This window comes from Artibeus jamaicensis, unplaced genomic scaffold (genome assembly GCF_021234435.1).
Source record: "Artibeus jamaicensis isolate MK-2021 breed Jamaican fruit bat unplaced genomic scaffold, CSHL_Jam_final contig_233, whole genome shotgun sequence".
Lineage (NCBI taxonomy): Eukaryota > Metazoa > Chordata > Mammalia > Chiroptera > Phyllostomidae > Artibeus > Artibeus jamaicensis.
Genome location: NW_026521486.1, coordinates 51119622 through 51146518, shown reverse-complemented (window position 1 = coordinate 51146518; position 26897 = coordinate 51119622). Strand labels below are relative to the sequence as shown.

Below are 26897 nucleotides of genomic sequence, written 5' to 3'. Positions count from 1 at the left end.
TCTGATGGAACTCCCAGTGGACAGCTGGCCTAAGGACACTGCTAAAGAAACATCAGTTGTCCGGATGGAGGCACTGACTGTGAATAGTAACTGTGAATGCAGCAGTATGATATTAGTTTAGCAGGGAGACTCCCCAAGAGTGTGAGGTTGGGTAAGATGGGGGCAGCATTAGTCTGGGGAGACTTGGAGGAATCTCTGGACTGTGGGGAAGGCATAAGTGGTATAGCTATGAACACCCCATTTTTCTGAAATCACCAGGACAGGATGGAATATTTGATAGCTGTCTTGTCTTTCCATGTTGGGGTGGCTATATGGTAACAGGCAAGAGTAAGAATATCAGTGCTTGGAACAACAGTTGGGGCTGGGAATGGCAAGAACTTCATAGGAGACCTCTTTTTGGCTCTCTCTCTGTGAACGCAGACATGCAGGTAAGAACACACATGCACATATGTTAGAGTTTCAGTAGCAAGATAGCATTGTACCAAATAAGGCACATGCCCCAGTGCATGTCTGCAGCCATGACAGGAACTGAGTTCATTCAGGTGTGGATTTGTCCCTTGGAGAATCCAGCTAGGATGTGTAACCTCCCATTGCCTGGGTCAGAGCTGTTGGAACCCCATTAGAAAATTAGAGTTGCATATGATGTTTTGGTCACTGCAGTGGAAAAGAGACAGCTGTTGAGCACCTACTGTGTGCCAGGCATAATGCTGGAGGCTTCCCTTGTTGGTTGCTTGATCACTTCATTAGTTCATCCAAGATGCACTGATCCCCTGCTGTGTCCAGGGCAGAGTCCCTGCCCTCATTCCTCCTCTGAGTCTGGGGTCTGCCTTGTTTTGAGCAGTGGGCACATTCTGCTTTCCTGATGAACCTGGGAGTCTCTGCATTCCAAAATGGACTTCTGCATGGCGGGGTAGGTGGACCTGGCTGCCCATAAGCTTGGCTTCTCAGTTAAAACCAGTTTGCCCAGGGCACCATAAAATCAGTAGTCATGTGGTTGATAGAAAATAAAGAGGTAGTGTGAAAAAAAAACCCACCAAACTAAAAGAACATGTTAGGTAAGAAAGGAAGGGAGGCCCAGGGCTGCAGTGGAGAACTGGGTCAGGGGCTGGGACTATAGATGAGTGAGCAGTTTTAACATATTACTTACAAAGAAATGCCCTGGAGGAGATATTGAGCAAGTGACTCCTGTTGGGAGCCTGGAAGTCTCCTGTCCCACCTTCCCTTAGAGCTGCAAGAGCAGTTCTGATGGAAAGCACTGGGCTTAGCAGGCAGCGTGGGGATCAGGTACAGCTATCTTGAGAATTCTCTGCTGCCGGCCAGCCTGTAGGCAGCTGATTTCTAGCCCACTGCTGGTCATCTCTCTGCTTTCTGGACTTCTTTCTTGGTGTCTTTGGATGCTATGGGTGTTGGCCCCTTGAGCAGCCTGATCTCAGCAGTAGGAGCTGGAGGAGAAGGGTTTGCAGTTTGTTTTGTTTTATATTTGAAATCTAAACACTCGGTTTCCATTCCGGGGCTTGTGAACAGGTACCTTGAGGGCTCAGCAGCTGTGTTCTGCGGATGCTTTGAGTTCTTTGTAAAGGAGAGGTTCGCTTTAGTAGCCTGTGTGGAGAAGCCCTGATGGGGCTTGGGGAAGGTGGGACAGAATCCTGAGACTTTGTCCTGGTGAGATCTGTAGGAAAGATCTCTACAGATGGCAGATTGTGAAGATTTGTTAACATCCCATTTCCAAGTCACGAAAAAGCTGCAACTCCGAACTCAAAATCTTGGAAATGATTTTTTGGAACATAGGCTTATTCCTTGAGTGACTGCTCTGTGCTGGATGAACAGAGAGGTTTAGGGTAAAGAGAAATATGACACTGGCTCTGCCCAGCAGAAGTCTAGAGATGTGACTCATTGTACCACAAGGAAGGTTGTGAGGAGGTTGTAAGCGAGGTATTCACGCTACTAAGGGAGTAGGTGGGAGGGGGAAAGTAATTCCTACCCGGAGAATCTGGTGTTGGCATCCACATTTATTTTCCACTGGCTAAATACTTCACCCCCTCTCTGCTTCACACTGGGAGCTTGCTTTTCTGCTCCTCTGGCCAAGGGGCGTGCTTTTGAAAACCTGTGAGGGGAAGCATTCAGGAGCCTGGGCTTGCCGGCAGCTTGTTAAAAGAAGAATTTTGCTCTGGCTGGTGTGGCTCAATGGATTGAGTGTCAGCCTGTGAACCGAAGGGTCACTGGTTTGATCCCCAGTCAGGGCACATGCCTGGGTTGCTGGCTGTGTTGCTGGCTGTGTTGCCAGCCAGGTCTCCGGTGGGGTACATGTGAGAGGCAACCACACACTGATGTTTCTCTCCCTCACTTTCTCCTTCCCTTCCCCTCTCTCTCAAAATAAATAAATAAAAACTTAAAAAAAGAGGCAAATCAAACATACGGGATTGCTGTTCTGCTCTCAGAGACAGCAAAGTGAAAACTCATTACACCAACAGGTCAATGTCCTTGTGGAACAGTGTGGATTTAGGATAAATGTTCTCGTTTCACAGATGAAGAAAGTGAGGACCATAGTGGAAGTCAGCTACAAAATACTGTTGGAACCGAGCATCTTAATACCCATTTCACTTTCTTAAAGAATACAGAAATTGTTATCTACATAAGCACACTGACATTATGTAAGAGGTAAAGTTTAAAAAAGGAAGTAAAATGTTATATAATATTCACATTGCATTCTTTCACCATCCACATTTTAAGAGAAGAGGACTGACTCTACCTTTTCAACTTGACTTTCAAGAACTGGCAAATGGATCTAGAAAGGGAAGGTACCTGGCAAAGAGACTGGAAAGGGAGACCCAGTGTGAGAGCAGAATAATAAAGCACACAGACTGTATGCCTGGCATAAGCCTGATATACAGCAGATGCTTAATAAATGTTCGTTCCTTTCTGTCACAGACAGACTGAGACCACCCCCCCCATCCCCTGCCAAAGCTGGCATGGCCTCAGCACAGTCATGATGGAGTAATGGACAATTAGGGCGTAGTTCAGATAGCCATAGATAATGACACATTTAACTTTGGATTGAGGTTCTCTCCAAAGCTTTTAGCTTTATGATGTATTTGCATACTTACAATTATATAAGCCCAATTGGGGAAAATAAATAAAGGAGACACACGGATCTGCTTCTTTCAGCATTCTCTTATTGCAAATCAAACTTCTTGAATAACTAGCTCCCTGTTCTTTATCTTCATTGCCGCTTAGTTAAGACATAGGGTTGGAGACTTGGGGGAGGTGGTGCAAGAAGGTAAATAGTACTTACTGAATTTCTACTATTGACCAGGAACTGAGCTTAGCACATGTGTTTATCTCCTTGTTTCGTTTTTACAATAACGATATTCTTATTGTTTCCATAGATGAGGGGACTGAAGCTCAGAAAGCATTGTGAATTACCTAAGGTCATTTAACTAAAATACAATGAAACTGGGACTTAAACTTGAAGCTTACCTTTTTTACTTGAATGTATGCTAACTCTGAACTAGAATCTGAGTAATCCTGGTTTGGTAACTTAAGTGATTTTGTAGAGTTCATGACCATAACACACGAAAAGAAAAGGAGATATCTTTGCTTCACCCAAAATAACAACAATACTTAACATTGATATTGTGTATCATTGTTTTCAAAACATTGCAGATGAATTTTTCATTTTATAGCTAACAATACAGGATTGAGTTTAATACAACATCACAGAGACAGTAAAATGCAAAATTGGGACTCAAACCCAGAATTTCCAACTTTAAATTTAATTCGAACACTCCATAGTGCCTCTCCTATGTATCTGGCCACATGGACAAAGGAAGGACTGTGCTTGAACTTAGATGTGGGTGCTCTGTGCATTTGGTGACTTGGTGGGTCTTCTGATATTCATCCAACCTTGGGTATCATTGAAGAGCCCAGTTTCCTAATTGTTTACTAGAATCACTGCCAAACCGTGACTACTGACTAACTAAATCAAAGTACACTTGGATCTTGGGGTTGCGGAAAGCCTTTGATTGCAAACTTTCATTGGGTGCTCAGAGTGAGATAGACCCATAGGAGGAACTTTCCTTCAGCCCCTCATTTCTGGTTTTCATGTAGAAAATGATGGAGTTGATGGTTATGAAAACTTCTGGTTACAGGAAAGAAAATTCCCCTTTTATTAATGCCTGGCTATTGTGCATTTCTGCTATATCACAGGAAGGAAAGGGTCAAGATATTCTGAAGAATGACAACTCTTTTGCAGTATCTCAGGTGTTAGGATACCTGTTTGGCAGCCTTACAGAACTTCTGTCTGTAGGAGGATGCCTGTTTCCCCACATCACATGCAAAGGCACTTGTTAAAACTCTTCTTGGGGCAGAAGGAAAACCAAGGGGCTGGTATTGAGGGGCTGCCACAGTCTCTACACCTGTCGTCTGGTATCAGCTGAGCTGTGGCGGTGAGCCTTCACTGGCCTCCTTTGGGTTAGTCCAGGACAGGGAGCAGCATTGTGCAGGAGGTCCTTTTCAGATTGAGAAACACACATTCTGATCTCCTCTTTTGATGATTTTACAAAAATCAAATTGCATGACAGATGCCTAGATAAGCAGGAGGAGTTTGCAATCAAAGCAAGTTCTGGGATAGGGCAGGTTATAGATTTTTAATGGCTATTAGCTTGATAATCATACACCAGGAATAGCTTCCAGGCAGACCAAACCCATGCATAAGTGGGCCCACACCCATGCACACCAACACCTAGGTGGAGTATAAAAGGGGACCCTGACAGTCTCCCAAGAGCAGAGTTGAATCTCCAGCCTTTAACTCTTCTCAGGAACCTTCAACTTTCCTTGCTGGGCAAAGCCATCATGAGTTGTCAGATCACGTGCAAACCTCGAAGAGCAGGAGGAGGTGGAGGAGGATTCCGGAGCTTCAGCAGTGGCTCGGCTGTGGTCTCTGGTGGGAGCCGGAGATCAGGCACCAGTTTCTCCTGTTTGAGCCGCCATGGCGGTGGCGGTGGCGGTGGTGGAGGCGGCTTTGGCAGTCGGAGTCTTGTTGGCCTTGGAGGAACCAAGAGCATCTCCATTAGTGTGGCCGGAGGAGGTGGAAGCTTTGGCTCCGGTGGTGGATTTGGTGGCAGAGGAGGTGGCTTTGGAGGTGGCTTCGGAGGTGGCAGTGGCTTTGGAGGCGGCTTCGGAGGTGGCAGTGGCTTCGGAGGTGGCAGTGGCTTCGGAGGCGGTGGTTTCGGAGGAGGCGGCTTTGGTGGAGGCCGCTTGGGAGGCGGTGGCGGCTTTGGAGGTTCTGGGGGTCCTGGTGGCTTCGGGCCTGGCGGATTCCCTGGTGGAGGCATCCACGAAGTCTCCGTCAACCAGAGCCTGCTGCAGCCTCTCAATGTGAAAGTTGACCCCGAGATCCAGAACGTGAAGGCCCAGGAGCGGGAGCAGATCAAAACTCTCAACAACAAATTTGCTTCCTTCATCGACAAGGTGAGTCATGAGAAGCTGGCTCCATCTGATGCTTTAGGATGCCCTACTTCCAGTGCTAACTGAGAAGCAAATCTCAGAGATTTGTCTGTTTTAGAGCCATCAGTGCAAGTCACATAAGCCTGGATTGTTAGCAATATCCAAAGGGGAAAGGTGTTGGCTTTGTGGGCTACATCTTCCACAACAGCCACAGTTAGGAGTTATTTGTGCCCTTGGCTTTACTGTTTTTGCTTAAATAAATAATATTTATAGAAAACTCTGAAAAATCATAGAAAAAGTGATATAGATAAATAATGGACTGACTGGGTCAAGCCATGTGACAGCAGGTTTTGGAAGGAATTGCTGAGACATTTTCTTCTGAGATCCTCTATCCTTCCCTATAAGTTTTTACTTTATTAAATTCTGGGGAGCCGAATCTGAAATATCTGCTTGGGGATGAATGAAGTTCCTGCCTTGAAGAGAAACATTCTCAGTTGTGACCCATAAAGTCTTTATTGGTGTCACTTTGGTGTGTTACAGGGTTTTCTCCTATTTCAAGGCTGTTGAACCTGTCTAGGGAATTTACAAGGCTCCTAAAAACCAGACTGAGGAGTCTGCCTTCCAGTGCTCTCACATTCATTACCCTTAGGAGCAGTGCCGGTGGAGGCCTGCCTTCGGTTTTCCCCAGCATTTATGGGACCTTTGCCGAGAATTCACCTGGAATGGGGAGGGAAATGGCCTGGCGTCTTGGGAGCAGCTGCAAATAAACTAGTGGATGGTAGAGTAGGAAAAAGGGTGCTGTGCATGGAGAATGCTGGGTGTAGTATTAGGAGTCTATAGAACCTTCCCAGTGTGGAGGCAGGGAGCTCAGGCTCTGTCCGGCATAATCTGGCATGATCTGTCATCCAGCTCAGGAGGATGAAGCCATGTAGACTCCTCTAGGTCCCGAAGCAGGGCATTCCAGAGCTCATGTCCCATTCTTCTGGTCATGGCAGGTGCGGTTCCTGGAACAGCAGAACCAGGTGTTGCAGACCAAATGGGAGCTGCTGCAGCAAATAAATGTCAGCAGCCGTTCCACCAACCTGGACCCCATCTTTCAAGCATACATTGGCCAACTGAAGAAATATGTGGATTCACTCTCTGCAGAAAGGACAACACAAGATTCAGAGCTGAGCAACATGCAGGATCTTGTTGAGGAATATAAGAAGAAGTAGGTGGCAGAGAAAACACTGAGTGGAGATGTTGATCTGAGCCACCTGATTATTTCCCCAACAAGTCACTCATCACTCACTTGCATTTGTGGTGATAAAGGGCTGATAATTTGCGAGGAAGACATTCAGGCTTTAGAAATCACCTGTTTTACTTGTTGGAGAGTTAATTTATTGAAAATCATCCTCATTTAGGATATCATAGTTTCATTTTAGACCATTAAAGAGTGCTTAATATTCCATGAGAATAGGGTAATTTTGGTGACTCTATCAGGAAAAGGAAAAGAAAAAAGTAAACAAAGTAGAACTAATCTAACGCTATGTCTTTTGGGTCTCAACAGGTATGAGGATGAAATCAACAAGCGCACAGCTGCTGAGAATGATTTTGTGACACTTAAAAAGGTGAGCAAGAGAGTGTCATGGCTGGGTTGGAGATGAGAGTGCTTCAGAAGCCTGTGGTATTCAAACAGACAGGCTGGAGAACAACTCTGAGTGAGAAGACCAGTGGCAAGGGAAAGGGGTGAGGCATGTCTATCACTGACTCTCTTGGGAACAAAAGTGTTTTTGTAGTTCAAGTTTCTGGAGACAATTTTCAAAGATGTTGTGCAATTTGCTAGAGCCTTTCCCATCAATAACCTATTAAAACCTATATTGGATTATGAAAGATAAAAACAAAGAGAACACTTAATTCTTCTAAAAAGTTGAGAAAGGAATGAGACTTCTCTAAGAATGCCTGCTGTTGCTTGTTGGTTGTACTGATGAAGGTTTGAGCTAGAAGGCAAAGGTGTGGATTTTCAGCTGGTTCCTACAGAAACTTTGATATAAAGTCCAAAGAAACTCAGGAGAGATTGGGATGGACAGATGGAATGAGAGAGTGGAGGACTGTTAAAAACTACAGAGGCCACTATGTCCCATAATGTATCAAGCAAGAGGGAGAGAATGGTTGACAGATCTTGATCAATTCAGAGCTTTGTTGGTGTTGAGGCACATGAGCAGTGAATGTGGGCATGGAACCCCCAGGAAAGGCACAGATTGGACTTTATGCCTGATGAGGTCTCATGAGGACAAGGCTCATCTGGAGGTGCCTGGGATATTGGAGAGCAGCTAACAGAGACTGGGTGGAATAGAGTGTAGAGAGAGGATGGGACCCATACCCAAAAAGGGGGTCATAAGTTTCACCAGAGGCCTCTTACCTTTCTTACAGGATGTGGACAATACCTACATGGCCAAGGTGGAGCTGCAATCCAAGGTAGAAGTGCTGAGCCAGGAGCTTGAGTTCATGAAAGCCCTCTTTGATGCGGTAAGGAGCCTGCTCCTGGGTGGAACCCTTCTTCCCACCCTTCCTACCAAAGGAAAGTCCTTCTCAATTGTTGAAAAAGTGGTATAGGTGGGATGTATGGACAGGCTGACTTCAAATTGCCATCATACCAGGCTGCTGTGGGGCTTCTGTGGTGTAGGTCTTGGAGGAGAGCAACTTTCTACTCTGATGTCACAGGAAGCGAGGCTCTGGAAAAACTTGGACAACTCTCCCTTACTTCAGTCCCCAAATGTCCCAGTCCCTTTAAGAAGAGATCTGTCCTGTTCCCATCCCTATGTCCAATATACTTTGGCAGTCAAATTTAATATACCTATCTGCTCCCTGCCTAAATGCACATATGTGACTTCTGCAACAGGAAGTATATTTTAAGGCATTTGCCATTAATCAGCTTCTTTCTGGGGGCACTAATCAAAACTACAAAATTATGAAGGCTGTTAACTAGGAGGCTCAGAAATACAGACCCCTCTTCCACAATTCTCAGGACAACCTCAGCAGGGGCCTAGAAATGATGGTTATAGAACTTTAAATTCCATGCAGGGCCCTCTGAGTCTGAGACTCTGTGTGGTTCCTGAACATCAGGGAGGGGCTACCTTTTCAACAAACAGGGAAGCCATGGCCGGAACTCCCATGTGTTGTAGGAGCTGTCGCACACGCACCAGACTATCACCGACACCAACGTCATCCTGTCCATGGACAATAACCGCAACGTGGACCTGGACAGCATCATCGCAGAGGTTCAGTCCCAGTACGAGGAGATTGCTTTTAGGAGCAAGGCTGAGGCTGAGGCCCTGTACCAGAGCAAGGCAAGTACTTGGAGCCCAGGAAGAGTCACAGCTGCTTCTAGCCAGCCAGAAACTGAATAATATGATTGTTATTGTTTTTATCTAGTGGAAGTTAGGCATCATTCTCCAGAAAGAGTGTCCACAGTACCCTAAATGTCCTCAGTCAAGATTGGCACTGAGTCTTTCTGGGGGTATCAGATGGTTCCCACCCCCATGAATGTAGACATGATATCCAGCTTGGCTGATGCTCCCTGGGCCAGTACCAGGCTTTCCCTGCTTCAAGCCAAGCTTCTTCTCATCTGCAACTGTTTTTCTCTCCCCATACAGTATGAGGAGCTCCAGATCACTGCTGGGAAACATGGAGACAGCATGAAAGAGATCAAGATGGAGATCCATGAGCTAAACCGCATGATCCAGAGGCTGAAAGGGGAGATTGACCATGTGAAGAAGCAGGTGGGGTGCATCCCTGAGGACTGGTGCAACTCCACAGGTTGCGCAGGGCTTGGGGTGGGGTGAGAAGCTGTGTATAGGTGTGTGCAAATGTGTGCGTGTGTGCATGAGAGAGAGAGAAACTGAGATGTTCTAGTCTAGTGTATGTTGGTGCCAAATGCCTTGAGCTTAACATAATTTAAGGCTTATAACAATTTTTAGAGTGGCCTAAGGGACATTCTAAAGCAAGGAGTAGTACAGGCAAACAATTATGCTTGCTTTTTGATTGCTCACACCAGTGAAAGGGAAGAATAACAAATAAAGCAGGGGCCATTGGACTTGTCATGGATTGCAACCCTAGTGTCCCACTGTGGCACAGCCCTGAGCACAGCTGGCTGCATGATGGAGAGGCAGTGAGTGCTGCAGGGAGTTGGCAGAGGGCTGGGCATTAGTTTTGAAAGAGAGGATGTGGGACACAGAATCTACTCCATAAACAACAGAATTTGTGAAGCAGTCCACCTTGGATGTTTTCATTTGCAATTATAAAATGGGATAATAATTCTGGCCCTGTGTCGTGAGGGTCAAAGGTCTGTGTGGGGAAATTGTAAGAGTCCAGTCAAAGGTGACTTGGGAAGATGATGCCCCAGAGACAGCAACAAGTCTTAGCACAGTTGTTTGCAGCTTGTGTTAACTCCAGGGGAACCCAACACTTCCAGGCAGTGATTCTGGCTTGCCACACCCTAAACACCTCTGTTCTCTCTCTGCCAGGCAGATGCCAGTCTCTATATAAACAGAAAGCTTTTCTCCTTCCCTTGTAGTGTAAGAATGTGCAAGACTCCATCGCAGATGCTGAGCAGAGGGGAGAGCATGCCATCAAAGATGCCAAGAACAAGCTCCTTGAGCTGGAGGAGGCCCTACAGCAGGCCCGGGAGGATCTGGCCCGGCTCCTGAAGGACTACCAGGATCTCATGAACACCAAGCTGGCCCTGGACGTGGAGATTGCCACCTATAGGAAGCTGCTGGAGGGCGAGGAGTACAGGTGAGGGGCACTGGGAGGGCAGAAGGGACCCAAGTTTACCCTTCCTTCTCTCTTAGAACCAGGGCAGAAGACAAAGGCAGGGAAAGCAGTGGTGGAGCTGGGCCTTCTGATGGCTGACAGCTGACATCACTATGTCCCCTAAGCAGGAAGTCAGGACATAAAGCATTGTTGTACAGTGGTAGATTTATTCATATGGAATGACTAACAAGGCAGAGTAAATTAAATTAAGCAGTAAGTTAATTGTGGTCTTTTCTGAAAGACAAACAAACCCCCTCCCAAAAAAAAAACCAATATGCTGTGAAAGCATGTCAGTCCTAGACACTTTGAAACCTTGCTTTCTGGGTCTGTGGGGCACGTGGTCTCTTCTGCCTCCATGCTGTGACCTGGAATAGGGAGGTGGTGGGTTGGGGCATGCTGACTGGCTGGGGTGTGCTCACCCAGAGCAGAAGCCAGACCTAATTTTTGCAGGTTTCTGGAGGCATAAACAGAACCATTTGCTAACTCCTCTAAAGGGGCCAGAAAACTGTCAGTGTCGTTAACATCCCCAGTGATTTATTTAATCTGGCTATAAGCAACTGGAGGAGGAAAGCTGTTCTGGGCCACCAGCAAGCCAGTATGACAGGGAGGGAGCTGCTGGCTCGGGCTGTTGCTCTGTGCCTGTCTGCGAGTCCAAGCTTCATATCCCTCAGCTTGCTAGAGGCAGTGGGAAAGAGTTCAGATGAAGCCAAGGGCAGTGAGGCAGGAAGGTGGGGCAGGGAGGCTGTACAGAGTGGCAGTTCTTTCTGAACTAAATGTTCATGCAGTACAGCCTCATTTCAAAATTTCTGATGTGGCTGGGATTCTGAATACTAGATTCCCCAAGATGGATTTAAATTAAAAAATGGGGTGCCAAGTCAAAAGTGAATTTGCCTTCTGATTATTTTTATGAGAGCAAAAAATGTAGATGGATTGGGATGCCAGGCAGTGTGGAAAGAGGGGGCTGGTCCCATCTCTGTGATCTGGCAGCGCAGGAGAGAGCGAGTTCTCCAGGGCTCTGGTGGCTGATGTTAGAGGCTAACCTGTACACTTGCAAAACAACATGTATGTAGAACTTAAGTGCTCTGCCTTTTCTCCCTCTCCCTTACAGGATGTCTGGAGACCTCAGCAGCAACGTGACTGTGTGTAAGTGGGGGTATGGTCCTCCCTCTGTGTGGTGTGTTGGGTGGAGGCAGGCTGAGACAGTCAGAACTTTCTATGGCATCACCATCTCTCTCTGCAGCTGTGACAAGCAGCACTATTTCTACAACCTCGGCATCCAAGTCCGGCTCTGGAGGCCATGGTTCTGGAGGTAGAGGATCTGGTTCTGGAGGAGGAGGAGGAGGATACGGCTCTGGAAGTGGCAGTTTCGGCTCTGGAGGCAGAGGGTCAAGCTCCAGAAGTGGCGGTGGAGGTGGCGGTGGAGGCGGCAGTTCCAGAGGAGGCTCTGGCTCCGGAGGAGGCTATGGTTCTGGAGGAGGATATGGCTCTGGAGGAGGCTCTAAAGGAAGCTCTAAAGGAGGCTCTAGAGGAGGCTCTGGAGGGGGATATGGCTCTGGAGGTGGTACTAAAACAGGAGGCGGAGGTTTTAGCTCTGAGAGGGGTGGTGAAAGTTACAGTTCCAATGTAAGCTTCTCTTTTAGATAAAGATGGAGTTCTGCTCCTGATTCTCCCACTCCAGAATGTAGAGGTCTGTCTTTGTACATCTAATTGACAGCAAATCAAACCTTGTAATCCACCTCTGATAGCATTTTGGAGGAAAGGGATGCCTACATAGAATTTTTGAAATATCTCCTCTCCAAAGAAATTAGTTGAAGCCACTGACACCCTCTGTCCCCTGGGGAAGAATCTGCATTGCCTAGGTTTGTGCTTCCAGCCATGTCCCCATTCCTGGCCACTCCTTGCATTGCCCATTTGGTGGTCCTCCCCGCCCCCCCCCCAAGTATTCTGTTGAGGACCCTGTTTCAAAGCCTGTGCCTTTCCCCTGGCAGTTCCCCCAGGGAAACAAGTTTCTGTGTATATAGCCTGTTTTGCTGGCTCTGAATCTAAAGTGCTGTGGTCTTGGTGTCTGCACAATAAATTTCATTTGCAATTCATAGCATGTGATGTGTGTTTCATGTCAACCTTGGCAGAAGTGGGTACCCAGGGGCTATTACTCATTGCCTTCTAACTGAAGACACCAGAAAATGGAGATTTGGAAAGGGTAAGAGAGGATTCCTGAAGGAGAAACATGTTGCCCCGGGGCAGTGTAGCTGGGAGGAGGCAATGTTCCCCCCTCCCTCTGGAATTCTTTAAGAACAGTAATGAAGTGGGGCTGGCACTGAGTCAAGGGATGCATATGTGTTGTGAGCGTGTGTTTGAATTATAGCCTTTTCTATAAGCCAGCCTTCAGTCCTTGCTCAGATCGTCTGATCTGGGCTTGATGAACCAAAAGCACTGAGTAGCCTGTATGACCAGCAGTTCTACAGGTGACATGGGCACTGAGAAATAGCAGGGAGCCAAAGCAGGTGACTATGCTATTCATTAGGATTTTATTAATGCAGGTTCACTTAACCTTCATTGATGCAGATTTAATTCAAATTTATACTAACCTAGTGACAATACCAATCACTCAGAAACAATTAGTAATAACATTACACAAGAGAATTGGGGGTAACAAACCTGAGTCCCAGAGTCTTAGTTTGTGGGTCCAGGAGACAGCACAGTGAGCAAGCAAGCCATCATTGTCTTGTGAGGAAGAATCTCCAGAGCCAGGTGGGCAGCAGTGCAAATGAAGTCCTCAGTCCGGCAGGGCAGCGCCTCTGGCAGCTGATGCCAAGCAAGATCAGTGTGGTGTGCAGCAGCACTCTGGTGTGTGGAGCTCAGCTGTCTCAATAGTGGTTTGGAGCCTGCCTCAGTTATACCCTTGATAAGTGTATATTACCCCAGTGGGGTGGAGAGTAGTATATTCCACCCTATTGTGTCTCTTGATGTGTCTTAGTACCCCAAAGACAAGTGGAAAATTTCCCCAGGAGACTATTTATGGGTGTCTTGCTTTGCAGACATGGCTGTTCTGGTCACTTGTATAGATATTTTAGGCATGTCTTCTTGCCAGATGTGTCTAACATGACAGGTAGATTCCCTCTTGAACCAAAGTGTCATGGCTGACTGGTAGCCACTGTGGTTGACATGAGTAACTTCATTTTGTTTTATATACTTTATGCTATCTTAACCAGACCAATGTCACTTTATTGGTCCTGCTCTCCACAGTGTGATATCCTCAAAAAGTATTTGCCAGACATGGGGACTGTAATATTTCCAGGAAGGTGACAGGGGGATTGGTAGGAAATTCTCTTTTCCAGAAAAAGCCACTCTTCTTAACAAGCATTTCCCACTGACTCCACCTCACTCCTGCCCTATCTGAGAAAAGCTCTGATGTGAGGCAACTTCTCCCCAGAGCAAACGAGCTGAGGCCCCTGAGCTCCCATCCAGATTGCTTGCAATTCTGAGCTTCCAGGGCAGAATTCCCTCAGTCTGACCTAGGTCATGGATGCTCTATGACCTAGAGTGCTCATGATACCCTACAGTCCTAAGTCCCCATGTGGAGCTCTCAAGAAAGCTGAAGGAGAGTATCTGGGAAAGACTCTGGGACTATAAAATGCCCTCCAAAAATAAGAGAATGCTATTTCTACAGAACATTTCCCATTCCATCAGAGAAGTCTCCCAACACATTCAGCAGATAATGGACCACTCTTTTCTCCTCTCCTCCAGCAACCCTCTGTAAACTCCCACCCCTGGACATCTTGGGCAGGGTGGCCTTCTCTTGTAAGTGTGAAGATGATTTCAGTCCCTTTCCACCAAAAGGCCTTGTCACCTGACATGGACCTCTTGGGAGCTCAGGAATGGCTGGGCAGGCAGGGTGAACTCTTGGGGCTGATATCAGACTGGCCAGAGTTATACAAATTGCAGTTGGTAGCTTAGGTTGGGTCAGGTGAAACTTCATGTATGTTGTGTTCAGATACAGCAGGTATGGTCTAAAACAACTAAGAAAAATATACTGAGGGGTCCCTCCTGGCTGGTGTAGCTCAGTGGATTGTGTGTGGGCCTACAAACCAGAAGGTTGCAGGTTCGATTCCCAGTCAGGGCACAAGCCTGGGTCCCTGGTGGGGAACTCCTGAGAGGTAACCACACATTGATGTTTCTCTCCCTCTCTTTCTCTTTCTCTTCCACTGTCTCTAAAAAATAAATAAATAGAATCTTAAAAAATACTGAGGGGTTCTTTTCTCTTTCATTATACTCTAGCTTCAAATCTTGGTGAGGTCTCTGTTGAGTCTGAGATCCTCTTCCTGTTCTTAAAGGTTGTAGAGATGGTTTTGAGAAATGCAGGGGGAAGTGTTAATAGACAATAGGTTGTTTCACCTGTACCCAGACCAGCCAGCCCCGGGTCTGAGGGTGACAGACAGAAAGAGCTCTGAAAGCTGCAGGCTACAAGGTGACAGTACATGAAACTGACTATTCCAGGGTGATCTGTTGCTCAGAAAAGGGCCCTTGATCAGGTGGGAGAGGTCTGGGGGTCGTGAGGGTGTACGCTGAGAAGGAGAAGCACAAAACTGGCTATTTTAGGGTGCATACACCATGCAAACACCAACACGACCCTAAACAGGGACTAGTGTCCCAGAAACTTAGGGCTGGAAAGAAGATTTCACAGTCAGTGAATCTGAACTTCTGATTTAGGTTAGAAATCAGGTAAGGCCTAGAACCAGGCCTCCATCCTTTATTCATGTACTGTTTGAAGGCTTCAGGAATGGCGAGCCGTTTGGTAACTTTTGGAAGGGAAAGAAGGTAAGGCAGGTAGGGTGGCAGTTTTTACTTCCAATTACCTTAATTCCTGAGACTGTCAGTGGTGTGAGTCTTCTGTGGTTCATAGCTTCTCACTCCTACCTCACCTGGAGCACAACCCTTCTTTTCAGATCTACTCAGACATGTGTTACTGTTTTTAAAAAATATTTTATTTATTTATTTTTATACAGAGGGGAAGGGAGGAAGAAAGAGAGGGAGAAAAACGTCAGTGTGTAGTTACCTCTTGCATGCCCCCTATTGGGGACCTGGCCAACAACCTAGTCATGTGCCCTGCCTGGGAATCAAACTAGTGACCCTTTTGTTCACAGGCCGTACTCAACCCACTGAGCTACACCAGCTGGGGCCACATGTTACTTTCACGTTGGACTCTAAGCAAAATTAACCTTTTATGTTAATTCAGGAATACAGGCCTGATGCCTGAAAGAAATCTGTCTGTAAGCAGGTAATGGAGTGAGGGGCCAGCTTGAGGGAGAGATTCTCCATTTGCTCCTAGGAGTCTTAGGAGACTAGTCTACAATCTGGGTCATGCCCCTCCCACCAAATCTGATAATTGACTTGTCAGGTTCTGGCCTTCAAAAAGAATAGATGGACACAAGCAGAAAGGCTTTATGAGCTCTATTTCCGTAGGAAAGTGGACTAAATATTTATGTTCTGATAATGTTGCAGAATATTTGGAACTTGCTCCTTTTCATAGCTCCCTCCCTTTCTCTGCCTGGGAGTCCAAGGATGAATTCAAATGAGCCTCTTTGCTCCCCTTCACAGAAATCTTCCCTATCGACTTAAACGAGTCTTGAGACAGCTGACCTCCTCCAGGAAGCCCGGTTGAATGGAGCACTCATGCTTCCTCTACTTGCTGTGAAGTGGAGAAGCCTTTCTGTGGGAGGGGGGAGACTTGAATGCTTATCTTCATCTTGGGGGGGAATCATCATGTGACGTTATAATAGTCATTTCTTCTCCCAAGGCTGATTTCTGCATCAGTTAAAGGAGATGAAATGGGATGTCTCTGTGTATCCCCCCAGCTCTGATGAAAAAAGCCCTGTCTGTGCTATTGGGTGGGCTTGTTTGTTAAACCTCCCAGCTGAATGGGGGGTTTGGGACACAGTCAGGAAAGAGGCTTAGAGACACAGGATGTGGGTGGGTGTGAACACCTGAAGGTCTGTTTTCATCCTATTTCATTTCATTTCAATTATTAAATTTGAAGGTCTTACTAGCTTTATTAAATGATTCATGAATAGGGCAGCACTCCACCTGGCCAGCAGAGAGGAGCCCCTCCTCCATTTCATTTTGGTTCACTGATGGTTGGACAATGACCGTGGGCAAGGCACTGCACTGGGCTGTTGTGAGGGTACCAATACTCACAAGACACTGCATCCCACAGGGAGCTTACACTCCAGTTGGGGGATAGATGAGAAATTTATGAACAGCTATTAATATAAGAGATACTCTGGGGGGGGGGACTTCTGACAAGATGGAGGCATAGGTGGAGACGCTGTGCTTCCTCACACAACCAAGTTTAGAGACAACTAAATATTAGCAACAGAAAACATAGCCAGAACACAGAAAATTGAACTTTTTGGAAGTTTGATAACAACAAATTCTTCAGCCTGACCGGTAAGAGGGGCGAAATCAGCAGCTGGCGGAGCAGGGTTGCACAGGAAAACTCAGTCAGACAGACTCAGCCGCGAAGAATCCAGGAGCAGAGTTGGACCTGGGGGGCAACTCAGCAAGCAACCGCGGAGAAACAGCGAGGGAGCAGGGCTGTGGGTTGACTGTGGTCACGCATTCCTGTGTGGATAGACAAGCGAGGGAGTGGGAGACTGGACAAGAGCCAGCAGCCCCAGGCAGCAGAGGGCGCTGCCATTTCTCCGCTCTGACCTCCACATACAGCGTCATAACCCCGCGACCTAAGTGGCCCTGCCCTGGTGAACCACCTAAGGTTCCGCTCCTTACCTGGCGGCTCGAAACAGCAGAGGGGGCCACCATTTCCCCACTCTGACCACGCCCCCACATATAGCGTCCCAACCCAGCTACCTGGGAGTCCAAGGCTCTGCTCCTCGTACTTAACGAGTGCGAACAGACCAAAAATGGCTCAAGAAGATCTCAAAGCCCCAGAGCCTATAAATCTAAGCGATGAAGAAATAGCAAAACTCTCAGACGCACAGTTTAAAACACTGGTGATCAGGATCCTCAAAGAACTGGTTGATTATGGCCACAAATTAGAGAAACATATGAAGGCGAAACTAATTGAAATGAATGAAATTGCACAGGAAACCAATAGCGATGAAAAGGAAACTGGGTCTCAAATCAATGGAGTGGACCAGAAGAAAGCAAATAATGGCCAAACAGAAAAGAGTCAAGAAGCAAGAATTCAAAGAAATGAGGAGAATCTTAGGAACCTCCAGGACATCTTTAAATGCTCCAACATCTGAATTATAGGGGTACCAGAAGAGGGAAAGGAATAGCCACCAGTGGAAAACTTATTTGAACAAATAATAAAGGAGAATTTTCCCAATCTGGCAAAGGAAATAGATTTCCAGGAAATCCAGGAAGCTCAGAGAGTACCAAAGAAGTTGGACCTAAGAAGGAACACACCAAGGCACATCATCATTATATTAGCCAAGATTAAAATGAAGGAGAGAATCCTAGAAGCAGCAAGAGCTAAGGGGACAGTCACCTACAAAGGAGTCCCCATCAGACTGTCAGCGGATTTCTCAAAAGAGACCTTAGAGGCAAGAAGGGGCTGGAAAGAGGTATTCCAAGTCATGAAATCCAAAGACCTACAACCAAGATTGCTCTACCAGCAAAACTTTCATTTAGAATGGAAGGACAGATAAAGTGCTTCTCAGATAAAGTCAAATTCAAGGAGTTCATCATCACTAAGCCCTTATTATATGAAATGTTAAAGGGACTTATCTAAGAAAAAGAAGTTAAAAAAACATGAACAGTGAAAGGACAGCAAACTCACAGTTATTAAGAACCACACCTAAAACAAAAGCAAACTAAAAGGACAGCTAGATCAGGAGTGGAAACATAGAAATGAAGATCACACGGAGGGTTAGCAACAGGGGAGTGGGAGGAGAAGAAGGGGGGAGAAGGTACAGAAAATAAGTAGCATAGACAGTAGATAGAAAATAGATGGGGGGCAAGAATAGTATGGGAAATATAGAATCTAAAGAACTTGAGACACGTGGTCATAAACTAAAGGGGGAGAATGGTGGGGGAGGAGGTGTGCAGGGTGGAGGGGAATGAAGGGGGGAATAGAACAACTGTAATGGCATAATCAATAAAAAAATAAATTACAAAAAAAAGAGCTACTCTGGGAGTAGAAGTGGTGCATTAAAATAACCTGGGGACCTCATTCAAAATTCACATTCTTCTTTCCAACAGACTTAATGTTTTTCCCGTAAGATTGGGAACAGGCTAGGACACCTCCTGTTACTACCTCTAGTTGGCATCATGCTGAAATTCCTGAAGAGTGCAATAGTCCAAGAAAAAGGCATAAAAATGTATAGATTGGAAGGAGAAAATAAAAATGATTTTATTATATAGGGTATGATTGTCTATGTAAGAGATCCCAAAGGTTCTACACAAAAGCTACTAAAACTAACATGAGCTTAGCAAAGTTACAGGCTACAAACCAGCAACAAAAGTTGGAAATTAAAATCAAAAGGCAGTATCATTTACAATAGCACCAAGAAAGCACAGCATATTTAGATATACAGGTGAAAATTTGTGTAAAATCTATGTGCACAAAACTAAAAAAAAACAAACAAAAAAACAATGATGAGAGAAATTTAAAAAACCCTAAGTGGATGGAGAGATAAACCATGTTCATGGATTGGAAGACGCACATTGTTAAGATGTCAATTCTTCCTAAACTAATCTGTATGTTTGATGAAACTTCAATCAAAATTACAGCAAGATTTTTTTGTAGAAATTAATAAGATTAGAAAAAATGTACATGGATGGCCGAGCAGTTCAGTTGGTTAGTGTTGACTCAACACGCTCAAGTTGCAGGTTCAGTCCCTGGTCAGGGCACATACAGGAAGCAGCCAATGAATGCACAAATAAGTGGCACAAGAAATCAATGTTTATTTTTTCCTCTCTCCTTTCCTCTCTCTCTAAAATCAATTAATCAATAAAAATTTCAAATGTACATGGAAATGCAAAGTACCTAGATTAACCAAAATAATATTTTGTAAAAAGTTACAGGACTCACACTACTTGATTTTGAGACTTATTATAGTAATCAAGACAGCATGGCATTGGTTAAAGGACAGATACATATGTCAGTGAAATGGAGTAGAGAGTCAGAAATAGACTATAAACATTCTGGAAGAAACAATAACAGAAATTCTTTGTGGTCTTGGGTTAGATGAAGATTGCTTAGATACAACACCCAAAACCATGAGCAATAAGAGAAAAAGATTAGAAAACTAATCTTTATCAAGATTGAAAACTTCTCTGTGAAGGACACTGTAAAGTGAATGAAAAAAACAAGTCACAGCCTGGGAGAAAATATTTGCAAAACACATATTTGATAAAGGACTTGTATCTAGAATATATAAAAAACTCTCAACACTCACTAGTAAGGAAACAGACACATTAATCAAAAAGGTGCAAAAGATTTGAACAGACATTTCTTTAGAGGAGAGACAGAGACAGCGAGTAAACACATGAAAAGATGCTCAACAGCATTAGTAACTAGGGAAACGCAAATTGAAGCCACAATGAGATACCACTACAACTTGTTAGAATGTCTAAAACAAAAAACATCAAGTGCTGGAGAGAATGTGGAACAAATGGAACTCTCACACATTGCTGCTGGAAATGCAAAATTGTATAAATACTTTGGAAAGCAATTGGCATTTTGTTATAAAGTTCAATATGTACCTACCAGGCTATCCAGAACACTCATGCCTGGGTGGAGTGAATGCATGGCTTTGCATGTCCAGCGGCATCATAGGAGAGTTCTGGCTGCTCCACCTTCTCTCCAACAAGGGGCATTGTCAGTCTTTGTCATCTAATGGATGTGCATATTATTTCATTGTGGTTTAATAATGTTTTTTTTCTGATGTCTAGTGATGTTCAACACTGTTTCTTGTGCTTACTGGCCATTTGCACATCTTTGGGGGAAAGTCTGCTCAAACCTTACATGGATGTTTATTGTGTGGCTTGAGTTATTGAATTGCAGGAGTTCTTTGCACATTCTAGATAACAGTCCTTTGTCAAATACATGTATTGGGAATATTTTCTCCCAGTGTGTGACTTGTCTTTTTATTTCTCTTAATGGTATCTTACAAAGAGTGAAAGGTTTTAATGTTAATGAATTACAGTTTATCAATACTTAAAATGGTTTGGGCTCTTGGTATCCTAGTTAAGATAGTTTATTCACCTAATGGTCAAAAGAGTTTCTCCTAAAATAAAAACCTATGAAGGAAAAAGGAAAAAAATGTAGAGAATATTGCACAATTATATTCTGCCTCTGCCTGAGAACCCACAGTTCCCCCTCCCCCTTCGCTTTCATCATTGTTAATCTCTTCAGCTGTGACTTGGCTTGTCTTCCCACCTTTGTCTCACTTTCACCCTTCCAGTTTTCTGCGACCCATCTCAGGCCCCCTCGTTCCCAGCCCTCACACCTAGTGGGGCTCCCCCAGTGTCTCTGTAAAGACCACTCTCTGTCCATGCTCTCCACTTCCTCCTGAACCTCAGAGCTCTCAGTCTATGTCTACTCAATATTTATGAATTCAATATCTGATTCAATTCAACATTTATGTACTAAATTCTAGAATCAGTCAGCCTTGGTTCAAATCCCACCTCTACTACTAAACTAATTGCATCTTTTGGGCAAAGCAGTTGATCTTTTGAACCTTAGTGTTCACTTCTAAAATATGAAAATAATCATAGAACTGTTGTGAGGATTAAATGAAATTACTGCTAGAAAGAGACGTGGGCGAAAACATTTTTACCAATGGTAAAAACGAACGTTTACGTTCGTTCCCTTGAATGGTTTCTGTAACACCCTGGCTAAGTAGCAAGGACAGGTGTCATCATCACCCTGTTTTGAAAGATGACGAACTGAGGCTGAAAAGTCCATGGACACAAAAGTAGGAAATACTGAAGCTGGAACAAAAAATTAAAGTTACGCTCTTACATCCCAAACTATTTCTACTATATCCCATTCTGCTTTCCTTCTCTTCCTGGATTTCCTACCAGTGAAGGATTTGAGGTGTTCATACAACAGGTAGGGGCTGCTACCAAGGCCTGGCTGAGCAGAGCACGTACAGGATTACAGGTGAAGAGGACATCCTAGCTTCTATTCTGGGTCTAGGAAAGGAGACCAACTGAGAGAGTCACCGAGCCAGGCCAGTATGCACGGCTGTGCCAAATGACTTGGGCCAGGCCTGCTGCGTCAGGGGGAAGAGGTGAATTAAGGGCCCATGATGGGACTGCTAGTCAGTGGGATAACCTGCCTTTTCCTGGCCTAGGGAAAAGGTAGTGAGGGGAGCTTGAGTCCAGAATATTCCCTCAGGAAGCTGTCCCTGTAGTTAGAGAGCAAGCAAAAGACGGGATGAGGGTCCTTGGCCTGTTTGAGTTTTTTAAGGGAAGGGCTGCTCTCACTTCCCTGCAGAGGAGATTGTAGCCTGACAGGGCTTGACTTCTATTATGAAAGTAACAGCTGCTGATACTTTAGACTTGGAAAAATAGAAAGATAGAAAATTAAAAAGTCAACTATTACATGAAACAACTACTGTTAACATTTTGATATGTATTTTGAATGTATTTTTCTAAAATATTTAGCTTTAGTCAGCTTTTAAAAACAATATAGTTATGCTCATATTATATTTCCAGTCTTACTGCAAGCCTGCCTTCTATTCTGTGCCTTAGATTTAGTGGTACCCATTATTCAATTTTGATTTCTCCTTTTCTCACTTAATATTAAAACTAAATTTTTAAAAAAGATTTTATTTTTTTAGAGAGAAGGGAAGGGAAGGAGAAAGAGAGGGAGAGAAACATCAATGTGTGGTTGCCTCATGCATGTCCCTCAATGGGGACATGGCCTGCAACCCAGGCATGTTCCCTGACTGGGAATTGAACCGGGGACTTTTTGGTTCATAGCCCACACTCAATCCACTGAGATACACCAGCCAGGGCTAACACTGAATTTTTTATGTTCGCACAAACAAATCCTGTAACCATAATTTTATTATTTGAATAATAGTTCACTGATGGACATAGTTTATTGGGCAATTCTTTATTCTTATTTTGAAATTTGTCCTGGGAAAAAGCTTTTTGGTAGAGAGGCAGAAGCAACTCCCACCAACTAGAGAAAACCCCGTTGAGTGGGTCTCTCTGAATCACCATTCTTTCTAGATATCAGTTTCTAATTCATCAGTGTTGCTGTGCTAAAGCTTCTAGGGGATGTATCTCGAGTTTCAGTGCCAATCTGGTAGAAACTGAAAATGTTGAGATATGAACAGTCTCAGAAAATACCCTATCTGAGAGCTTTTTGGGTGTAAACATCTACCCCTAACATTGCAGAAGTAAGCTGATGGCTGATGGATAAAAAACAATAAGCAAACCCTGCTAACTAAGTAACAATTGTTTGACATACTGTTCCCAAGTAGATGGTGTTATTTCTTTTCTTGTCACTTTCAGCTTTGGGGAGCAAAACCCATGAACCTATCCTTGGCCTGCTGCCATCTCCAAGAAATATATAAGGGGAGCCTCGCGCACTCCAGGGGAGAACACTGAGACACCTTTTCCCACCTTCCCAGAGTCGCTTACTCCTCTTGAGCTACCATGAGCAGGCAGGTCTATGCCTTGAAGGGCTAGAGTGGAATCTCCAGTAGTGGCTCAGCCTTCCTGCTGGGAGGTTGGTGGATGGGCAGGAAGCCCTCTGTCAGTCCAGAAGAACAGCAGCCCCTGCCAAGGTTATGCTAGGTGGGGAGGTTACGGTAGCTAGAGTCTCATTAGTCTTGGCAGGAGCAGGAGCATCGTCACCAGGGTAGCTGGAGGGCTGGCCCATCACAGCAGTCTGGGGAGCCATGGGCGTAGACATTTTGGCAGGGGGCAGTCTCAGCAGGGTGGGCTTTGGCCTTGGTGGTGGTTGTAGGGGGCTGGGGTCAGTAGGCCCTGGGGGCATCCAGGATATTGTAGTCAACCCAAGTTTGTTGGAGCCTTTGGATGCAAAGATCGACCCTGAAGTCCAGAAGGTGAAGCAGCAGGAGCAGGGGCATATAAGAAACTGAACAACATTTTTGCTTCCTCCATTGACAAGGTGAGTGCTGATGCCTGGAGACAAGAGACCCAGGCCTGGATGACCTCAGGGATCTATAGACAAGGCCTTTCTGCCAGGATGGAAATGTGGTGAGTGGCTACCCACTGAACTAGTTCGTCAGTGCCGGCCAGCTAGTTCAGTTCCTGCCCTTAAAGCTGGTCCTGCTGGAAGGCGCCCACTTTGTTTTCATGCTCTCCATCCTCCCTAGGAAACTGGATCTGAACCTCAGCGACTCGTCACTGCATGTCAAACTTAGGTTCCTCCAGTCTTGCCCTGAAATAAGGTGCCCTTAAAGGTGATCCCTCCTTCATGAACAGTAAATTGGAATGGGACGAGATGTCCAGTTTTTAAAAAGACAGAATGGTCAGTGGGGGTCTTGAAAGGGGACACATTAAGACATTGGCAAAGGTTTGTTCCTCATGTGATTTGAGTCTAAGAGTTTCCCTCTGAGCAAACTGGCATTTCTACTCCTCAAACCAGCGAATGGAGACCACCAGAATCAGGGATAGTGCCCAGGTAATGGGCTCTGGCAGAGGAGCAAGGAATCAATGCGAATGATGTGGCCAGTCAATTTTCAAATTCTGTAGGCCAGGCTGGGAGGAGTGAGCTGTGCCCATAGCCTTGGGAAATTCTGACTTTCAGGTCTTATCTGGTCCTACCATGAAAAGGAGACCAGACTTCTTATCCTAGCATGCCAAACAATCTGTTTTCAGACCAGCCTTAGATGGAGGTTTACCCTGAACAGCCCTGGGAAAAAGAGGGACCAGGAAGGCTGCATCTTGAGTTAGCATCAGTGGGATGCTCAGGACTGTATGGGAGGAGTGCTCTAGCTCTGGCTAGCCCCACCTTCCTCAGGGTACTCTTCCTTAAGGGGGAGCGGCTATGGTTAGCACTATTGCAAGAACTTGGGGCTCAGAAAAAATTAGGAGAAGCCAATAAGAGGTAAAGTAGATTTAATGAGGAACTAACTATGTTCTCTTGTGGTGGCTACAGTTGATAGCACTGTACCATATAATTACAATGCGCTAAGAGAGTATAATTAAATGTCCTCTCATACACTCAAAAAGGGTAAGTATATGAGATGATGGATGTGCTAATGAACTTGATGGTGAGGATTCTTTCACAGTATTGTACTCTTTAAATATATTATAACTTTAGCCACTATACCTCAATAAAGCTGGAAAAAAAGAGGTGGGAAATTGTATGGGATTCCTGCTTGATGAAAGTTCTGGTTTAGGGGAAAAAATTAAACTGTGTGTTTCCTTCTCAGGCCTCAGCACCTGCTGTGCTGTGAGAAGGGGCAGGGGTGTTGGGGAGACGCAAAGGGGAGATTGGCTGTAGGAAGAAATGGCTCCTGATCTTTATCAGGAAGGTGCTCAACAAATTCATGGTGCACATTCTCAGTTAATTTTGCTCCGGTTGCTGCTGTCTCTTGCAATGTCATGAAGACAGCAAGGAAAGTGAGGACAGGGAATATTTTGTCCACACAAAATAGTTATTACTATTTGTAAAAGAATGTTCCTGAGAGTGAGTTATTTTGCTGCCGCATTGATGAATCTCTTCCTGACATCCCTCCTTCCCAAATGATCTGGGCCAGTGGTTCTCAAAGTTGGGTGGGAATCAGAATCGAGTAGGGAAGCTGGCAAATGCACCAAGACCTAGGCCCTGTCTTGCACTGAGAAACCTGGACCTCCATGCCTTTTCTGATCTTGCAAGGGGTCGATTCGAATACCCTCTAGAGTTTGAGCACCACTCTTCTAAGCAGCTGGCCATACACACATAACCGAAATTTCTCCGAGTGGTGGGTCTAAACCAGCCTGTATCACAGCATGTGGGAAATCAGTGCCAGACTGATCACTTGTCCCTCTTGCCAGGCGAGCAAGGTCTTCTCAACTCCACTACACTGTCCCCTGGAGTTGAACCCTTGGAATCCAGTTTTAGGTGCAGTTCCTGGAGCAGCAGAACCAGGTGTGGGAGACCAAGTGGGAGCTGCTGGACGTCAGCACCAATGCCAACAGCCTGTAGCCCACCTGGGAAGGCTACATCAGCCAGCATTCCTATCTGTGTGATGGAACAATTAATTAACGCACTCATTATTCCTGAAACGACACCTGAGTTTTGTCAGTGGTGGTTGGGTAGGTGTCCAGTCAGGGCCTTTGCCTGGAGTAACATAATTAGCATAGATTCTAGCCCTGTATGCTGGAGTCCTTAACTCCTCCAAATATCTTTCTAGACCTCTGGACCAAAGGGAAAAGTGGAGCAATTTCCCTTCCACTGAGAAAGGCAGAGGAAAAAGGTATAGCTTTCCTTAGCTTTGTCCTATCCCACATGACTGCACCGAGCCCGGGCTGGGGAAAGGGTGCAGAGGCACTGGAGGGCCAAGGGCACCAGGGAGCGAGGAGAAGAGTGGGAGACTGGAGACAAGGGTGTGAAATTCACTGTGCCAGTCCTTGTTACACTAGGCAGGAACTGAGACCCAGGTATTTTCCAAGTGAAAATGAATCACAAATTATGAAGCAGACCTAGGATATCTTTCTTATAGAAATTATCCTCCTCTGAGTCCTGGTCAGAGGATTTATTGATTTTTATGATTGTTTCCCTGCCAATGAGCTGGCTGGAGAAGTCACCAACAATGTGAGCCGCAGTGAGTAACGGGGAGCTCTCCTTTGCTGGCCTGTCAGGAGTCACCCTTCTCCTTGCCTGAGATAAGGAGAGAGGAGCCCTCTGCCAGGAGGCTGGGGGCCTGGGGCCCTGGTCTCACTCTGCAGACCATGGCTGTGTGGTCTCAGACAGTCACTCCTTGTCCTGTGGCCTGCCTCCAGGGCTGCGAGGTCTTCAGGGGCCAGCAGGAGCACCCGAGGATCCAGACCTCAGGTTGGGAATTCTGGAGACACCGGTTCTAGTAAGGGAAATGAATAGTCAAGTTCAACAAGAAACCAGGGCACAGAAACCTGGAGATTTCCCCCAGGGGCAAAGTTGAGTCTTTGGCCCTGATCCTGTCACATCTATCAACTCGAGTATTTCACGGAGAATATGCCCTCCTCTGGCCCTCACCTCACCTTTTATTTTCTTTGGCAATATGGAGACAGTCTCCTGGGTCCAAACAAGTTCCTCTTCCTTTTTTTTCATACATTTAAATGTTGAGGGTCCTTGGGAACATTTCTTGTGCAGTCTCCATGGGCTGACAGGTCTGCCAGTCAGTCACCTTTCCCCTGTGTGCCCTGCACCCCTGTAGTGCTCTTGTTCCAATGCATCCCCTTCTGTGGTGCAGAATGAAAAGTTTCACTCTCTCTTGGTCCTGAGGGACAGGCACGCACATCTCCTTTTCGATGATCACTGTCCCTTCTCAGTCACCCTCCTTCATGTTGTCAGTCATCATTTTGATAATCTGCCTCCAGTTTATCAAGAACTTGTTTCAATTTGATTTTCTAAAGCTCCGTGTGATCCAGTCTGGGGCACCGGGACTCCACCTCCCAGTGATTCACAAACCTGGGTGAAGGCATCTCTCTGGGGGGCCTGACAACCTGGAGGCCAGTGTAGG

At 45.6% G+C, this 26897-nt stretch overlaps 1 protein-coding gene across 1 annotated transcript; it reads left to right on the top strand.

Moving 5' to 3' along the window:
- The first annotated feature begins 4851 nt into the window (after positions 1–4851).
- Positions 4852–11883, top strand: KRT2 (keratin 2). Its single transcript, XM_037135217.2, has 10 exons — positions 4852–5128; positions 5171–5469; positions 6441–6655; positions 6995–7055; positions 7858–7953; positions 8610–8774; positions 9081–9206; positions 10001–10221; positions 11348–11382; positions 11480–11883. Exons 1-10 carry the CDS (start codon positions 4852–4854, stop codon positions 11881–11883), a joined length of 1899 nt encoding a protein of 632 aa, XP_036991112.2.
- Positions 11884–26897: the final 15014 nt, after the last annotated feature.